Raw genomic sequence first — 7,076 nt, 5'->3', positions numbered from 1 at the left:
CCCTCCTGAGCCACGACACCCCCTCCTCCGAACCCGCAGCATCACCGACCCTCCCTCCTGTGACCTACCTGAGCTGCGACACCACTGACGCTCTCCCCTGGTGAGCTAAAATAAGACGCACTAGAATAAGACAGACCCAAATTTTAACTGTAAAAATGATTTTTTCCTATTTTCCTTCTTTAAATGTGGGGTGCATTTTATAATCCAGAGCGTCTTATAAAACGAGAAATACGGTACACACAGAGAAATCATATCCCACTATAGGTTACATTAGGTGAATATATTTCTTCCCTGAAGCCGCCCCTCCCAGATGACTCCAGCATTTAGTAATGAGAAATTTAAAAAAAAAAATAAATAAATCGTCCCCAGCACACACAATAATAAACTCCAGCAGTAATGTGCAATAATATACCATTTATTATCCGCAGTTTTATCTGTAGTTATTCAATCATTTGTCTTAATTTTATTTATTGCAGTAAAATATTTTCAGTTTTTGCCATATGGAAACCATTAACAAGAAGCTGTTGTCAGATCCTGATATTCTTATGAGTCTTATAACAGTATGACGATATATAGTAATTCTGGCCACCACTAGGGGGAGCTAAATGTTTAAAGAGTTATGCAGCATTTTTTGGACTTAAAGGGGTTTTTCACTTCTAGAAAACTGGTTCCCAAACATTTCCCAGCCTTTAACAAAGTTAGACAGTACTCGCCCTCCCGCTGTTCGGCACCAGTTCTCCACACCCGCTTTGGTTTCTGTGTTTTGGCTGCAGCGGTGACACCATGACTGCAACGCACATCGCTGTGACCTGACGCTGGACCGGGGGAGGGGGGAGTACTGTCTAAGTTTGTGATTTTACATGCTGGGAAAGGATTAGAGATCACTTTTCTATAAATGGAAAACTCCTTTAATGACAGCTGTATAAATCTTTATGCTGTGATCTCCCCTTCGTAATGGCTGATAGTAGCGGCTGTTAAGGCCGCTTTACACGCTACGATATCGCTAGCGATCGCACCCGCCCCCCTCGTTTGTGCGTCACTGGCAAATCGTTGCCCGTGGCGCACAATATCGCTAACACCCGTCACACCTTGCTGTGGGCAGTGAACAACCTCTTCCTGAAGGGGGAGAGACGTTCGGCGTCACAGCGACGTCACACAGCGGCCGCCCAATAGAAGCGGTGGGGCGGAGATGAGCGGCCGGAACATCCCGCCCACCTCCTCATTGCAGGCGGCGACAGGTACGATGTTGTTCCTCGTTCCTGCGGTGTCACACATAGCGATGTGTGCTGCCGCAGAAACGACGAACAACCTGCGTGCAGAAGTCGGAACAACATTTGGGATATGAACGACGTGTCAACGATCAAGTGAGTATTTTTGATCGTTGAAACTCGCTCGTAGGTGTCACACGCAACGATATCACTAACAAGGCCGGATGTGCGTCATTAATTTCGTGACCCTGGCAATATCTCATTAGCGATATCGTAGTGTGTACAGACCCCTTTACAGTCATATAACTATCAGGGTACAGGTAGGAGCCGGCGGCAGTGACTCCGGCCTCATAGTACTCGGCTATGCTACTAGTGATTTCAATATTCAGAAAACGTCGCCTTCATGTGCTCGATGTGCTGACTACACAGGATGAAAATAACAGGATCTGTCAACAACACCTCATGTCATCATAACAGCAAATGGATCCGGTTGCCAGAGTCAAGACAACAATCATTTACTAAATGAAAGTGGAAGCAGCGATCGGCTGATCATCAGGAGATCTCAAGGGGAATAGATTATCTATATCTTCTACTAATTAAAACCGGAGCTCAGCCTGCTGTACACAAGGGAAATGTTGGCACTTTTCTGTAGCATCTGTCTTTAAAGGGAATCTGTCAGCAGGTTTTTGCTATGTAATCTGATAGCAGTATGATGTAGGGAAAGAAAGTCTGATTCTAGGGTTTTGCCACTGGCTCAGTAGCTTGCTGCAATTTTCAATCAGTGCATTATTAGCAGGGGATTATCACTAGAGGACTAGGTCTCATGTGGCGGCTAGTCCAGCTAATCTGTGTTACTTTGCCCTCACCACTGATTGGCAGCTTGCTACCAATATACAGTGTACACAGCAAGCTGCCAATCAGTGGTGAGGGCGGGGCTATACACAGCTCAGGATTCCAAGTTCTGCTACATGTACAGCAAAGAAAACCTAAAACTAAGTTTTCTGTAGAATTCTAAACTGTACAAAGCAGTCCAGTGACAACTCTGGAATCAGGCTCTCTGTCCCTATTAAATGCAGCTCCCAGATTACATAACAAAAACCTGCTGACAGATTCCATTTAGCAAACAATTAACAATCAAACTGTGAACTTGATAAATGTTACTGTTAAATACTAACACCGGCAATTAAGCCCAGAGATCCCGGCTCAGGGGTTAGTTTGAGTGCACATTGGGTATGTGCCCATGGGCGCTCGCACCTGCGGATTTTGCCGCGGAAAACTTGCGGATTTATCTGGATTTTCTAGATAAATCCGCAGGTTCCAGCAAGTACAGACACTCACCATGTTATCCTATGGGACATGGGGAGTGTGTGTCAATGCTGCGGTATGTGCGGCTGCGGATGTCCCGCGGATGTCCCGCAGCCGCACATAACTACATGTCAATTATTCCTGTGGATTTACCTGCGGAAATCCTGGCTCTCCACTCTGGAGATAGAGGCTGGGACTTCTGCAGGTAAGTCACATGAATGTCCACAGGTTTTCCGCAGCTATTTCGCTGGAGTACCGCAGCTATGTATAGCTGCGGATTCCGGGGAGCTGCTGCAGGAAACCTGGGAATGTATCTGCGGATATATCCGCAGGTGCAATCTCCCGTGGGCACATAGCCTTAGCGTCCCTGTAACGTGATCATGAGATGTCGGTGGGCTGCCATGACGGCGGGGACCTACGGAAAGTCCACATACTGGTCAAGCTGATTTTCCTGTGATTTTCAGCCATAAGCCGTGATTTTTACTCTACACAACAATAATGGAGCATTGCTGTACATAGAACAAAGCGATGCTCTGTGTCCTGTGCAGAGATCCCTGTGGGGGGGAAGGGGTCAGCTGTGTCCATCAGTTATTGTCAATGGTGGATCCTGCATTATCGTCCTCCAGCTTTATACCAGAGGTGTTATCTTACACTTTATTTCCTTCCTGTGTTGATAATGAGACTGCTGAGAAGTGATCTCTGGGAAAAATCTATTGTTAAGGTCAATGGTCTCAGGAAACACGAATATTTCAGGAGGCTTTGGAGGGAAATGTATTTTATGTCATAGAAAATCAGAAAAATGTTTACAATGAAAGTTACTTTACAAATAGGGAATTTTCTGAAATTTTCCTGTTACGTTGTAATCCTCACCCAGCTATCTAAGTAATACTTGTGACCATCAATATATACCTCAAATACATATAATGCAGCGTGAAGGGGCTCGGAGAAGGTGGCAGTGAAGGTATGTAAGTGTCTGATGGGATCACACAGCTCATAAAAGGACAACTGCCCGGCCTCATAATCCAGACAGATCCTGAATCTATCACTGGAGCTCTTGTCAGGTAACTGGATCTCTTTCCGGTCATGCATCACTGAAAACTGATTATCATATCTCCACAAACTCCAGGACTTGTTATTATCTCCAATTAGTGACTGACTTTCCTTCCTGTCTATACTGGGATAACACATCCCCACCCTCCACCACCCTGACCCACTGCCCTCCACATCCCAGTAATGTCGTCCTGAGGTAAATCCCCTCCTGCTCATCACCTGATTACACAGAAATCTCTCTGCTGTTTCTGGACGATTCTGCTCCTCTTCTGCCCAAGTCACAGTTTTCAGGTCGTCTGATATAAGGACATAATTACCAGCTGAGTTTACATCCAGTAATATGTCTGCAGGATCCTCCACATAGATCCCGCTCCTTATACCTGTTATTACCTCACATAATGTGTGTAATGTGTGTGAGATCACAGCCACATCCAGGTCACCTCCATCATGGAGCTGCTTATCATGTCCCCCTGTGTCCTCATCACCTCCCTCCTCCTCAAAATCACACAAGTCCCCGGTGTCTGGTTCCTGTAAGACGGTCAGTGGATCAGTCATGTTACACAGCTCCTCAATGTGCCTCATCTTCCTGGACAGCTCGTCCTTCTTTATCTCCAGTTTATGGATCACAACAGACAATGACATTGATTTTTGTTTTTCCCTCATGGAGATCTCACTCAGGACCTTCTTCTCCAGGTCGTCCACCCGTCTCCTGATGTCTGTACACAGGGCAGTGACTCTCTCGGCTTCTCCAGCAGCTTTTTCTTGAGCTTTTCTCCGGCGCTCCTCCAGACTCCGGACTCTTTCCTCAGTCTCCTCTCTCTTTGTGGTCAGTTTCTGGAGAACATTTCTCAGTTTCTTCTTCTTCTTCTCTGAGGCCTCATCCAGTGACTCCATTTTATGTTCATTATGTTTCCCAATCAAACTGCAGGACACACAGATACAAGCCGCGTCCTCAGTGCAGTAATATTCCAGGATCTTCTTATGGACAGGACATTTCCTTTTCTCCAGAGAAGTGCTGGGATCAGATAAGACGTGTTCTGGTGATTTGCTGTGAGCCCTCAGGTGTTTCTCACACAGAGAAGCCTCACAGTGTAGACAGGATCTAACAGCAGGTACAGGAGAGTCCACACAGTAAGTGCAGCAGATCCCGGTGATCTCCTCTTGTTCTTGCTGAGTAATCAAGAAACGTTCTGCGACATTATGAGATTTATGTTCCTCATCAGCGCCGGCCGCTCCTGAAACTCATCTCTGCATTCAGGACAGGAAAAAACTCCAGACTCGTCCTGTGTATCCAGCACACGATCAATACAGACCTGGCAGAAGTTGTGTCCACATCTCAGCGTTACAGGATCCTTAAAAATAGATAAACAGATGGAGCAGAGCAGCTCGTCTCTCAGATCAGCAGACGCCATGGCTCATAGCTGAGGGAAGGAAGAAACAAAACGGAATGTGTCTGATAATACTTAGCAATGTTGTAGTTACACCTATTCACTTAAAAGGGGTAGTTCACCCCTTTTCATTATGGGCCACATCGATATGTTTTCTCTCAAATACCTTGTGTTGCCAATAGTGCCTGTGAGTGGGCGCTATTGTAGTCCACTCACCCCCATCATGTGACCCCTGGGATCCGGTGATGTCTCGTCAACTGAGGCCGGCCGCAGTTTCTATGAGTGACTGGGCTGTGGGCGTCGTTGCACCGCTCAACAAAGCCCAGCGTAACAGTCCAGCATCTCCCTGCTCCTTCACTGCAGAGCACACAAGCAGGAGCGATGCTGGGCTGTGACGAGCGGGGAAACGCCACCCACAGCCCAGTGACTCACAGAGACTGGGGCCAGGCCGCGGTAGTGTCACGTGAACAGGAAGTTGACGTGACATCACCAGATCCCCGAGGTTAAAGAACCAGGCGGTCATGCGATGGTTAACAGCGGTCCGCAATAGAGCCGCTCACAGGCCAATGGAAGGTATTTCAGATACACATTCTTTCTCAAGGTTATACCGATGTAGCAAAAAAATCAAAATGGGTGAACTACTTATTTAACTCCTTAATAGGAATCTGCCACCAGTTGTTTAATATCCGTTGTGAGAGTAACGTGATGTAGGGGCAGAGAGAAAGAAGGAGCAAGAAAAGCACAATACGGTGATACCATAACACAATTGTGAATAGATAAGGGATGTATGCTCACCAGATTAAGTTGTGTATCACACAAGAACTTTAGAGTATATCAGCTGCCGATGGTCACTCAAGATGATGGAGGAGAGTTGTAGGAAATATGCGTGACTTCTATCTCCGCTGCTGGAAGGTGAGACAAACGGGTGGGGAAAGAAACAACAAAAGCACTCCTTGGTATCTTCAGTAGGGACCTTCGCAGCTGCAATAGAAACACCACCACTTACTTTAATGGGTCCTGCATTTTTTATTCAAAACGGTTTTCTCTGATGCACAGCTTCATTACCAGTTTTCTGAATGCTGAGCCCTGTATAATCCCACCCAGACCACTGATTGGCAGCATTCTGTCTATAATGTGGATAAGCAGAAAGCTTAAAATAGGAAATATGCATGACTTCTACCTGTGCAGCTGGAAGGTAAGAAACAGGTGGGAAAAGACTAAGCAAAAAGCACTCCTTGGTTTTATTCAGTAGTTCGCAGCTGCAATTGAAATAACACCACAGCTATGCAGCGCTGAGCTCCTTCAACATGGTCAGCATACATATGAGCTATAACCGGCAAAGGGAGGAGTGAGAAGCGAATATTTACAGGAGAAGGTTGCGGCTGTAGCTCAGGTTACATCTACCTGTTACATCACTGCAGAATAGACATTTACCTTAACCCTTTCAATACCTGACGGATTGAAATACGGTAAAAAGGATGCAGGAGACAAGAGGATTCCTGAGATTTATTTCCTAAGCATCTCAAGGTATTTCACCTCTTCATCAGGAAAAAAAAACCCACAAAGGCGCAGGCATCTCAAAAAAGTCCACATTTCAAAAGGCGCCAAGGACAAGCACATGACATGTCAGATGTCACTCTCAGTTTGATTCAAAAGTAAAAATATGCAAAAAAAAAAAAAAAATAAAATAGATTTAACAAAACTTTTTACAATTATGCTGAAATGTCATGTATATAGACAATTTGGCATACATTTATATAGAAATATAAGCTTTATTTTGTGGACATAAAAGTATCTCAGATAAAATGAGTGTTTGGCTGTGATGTGTATAGAGCTTGTAATCTTGTGGGGATGTGATATATGAAGTGCTGTTAGTAAGAGGAGCTACAATGATGTTCGGATCGCATGCTGAGAACGAAGGACGGGTGGACAGTCAGCAGCAGAGCATCAAAGGAAGAGAGGTTGGTCAATTACAAAGTGGAAAAAGTGGTCCACGTCATACACACTCGCCAGCACAGGCGCACTAGAATACTTTGATCTGCCCTGAGCAGGGCAGATCAAAGTGCGCCTGCGCATGACCTCAGTGCTGGCGAGTGTGTATGACGTGGCTTCAGAAGACGGAGGA

At 45.6% G+C, this 7,076-nt stretch overlaps 1 protein-coding gene across 1 annotated transcript; it reads right to left on the bottom strand.

The window, feature by feature from the left end:
- Positions 1 to 406: 406 nt before the first annotated feature.
- LOC142276827 (E3 ubiquitin/ISG15 ligase TRIM25-like) lies at positions 407 to 5,927 on the bottom strand. The gene is given in 3 exon segments (XM_075332611.1): positions 407 to 4,774; positions 4,777 to 4,984; positions 5,747 to 5,927. Coding segments are annotated over 2 exon segments (1,608 nt in total). The 5' UTR covers positions 4,976 to 4,984; positions 5,747 to 5,927; the 3' UTR covers positions 407 to 3,365.
- Positions 5,928 to 7,076: the final 1,149 nt, after the last annotated feature.

Source organism: Anomaloglossus baeobatrachus, unplaced genomic scaffold (assembly GCF_048569485.1).
Source record: "Anomaloglossus baeobatrachus isolate aAnoBae1 unplaced genomic scaffold, aAnoBae1.hap1 Scaffold_4037, whole genome shotgun sequence".
NCBI lineage: Eukaryota > Metazoa > Chordata > Amphibia > Anura > Aromobatidae > Anomaloglossus > Anomaloglossus baeobatrachus.
This window is presented reverse-complemented; position numbering and strand designations above follow the sequence as displayed.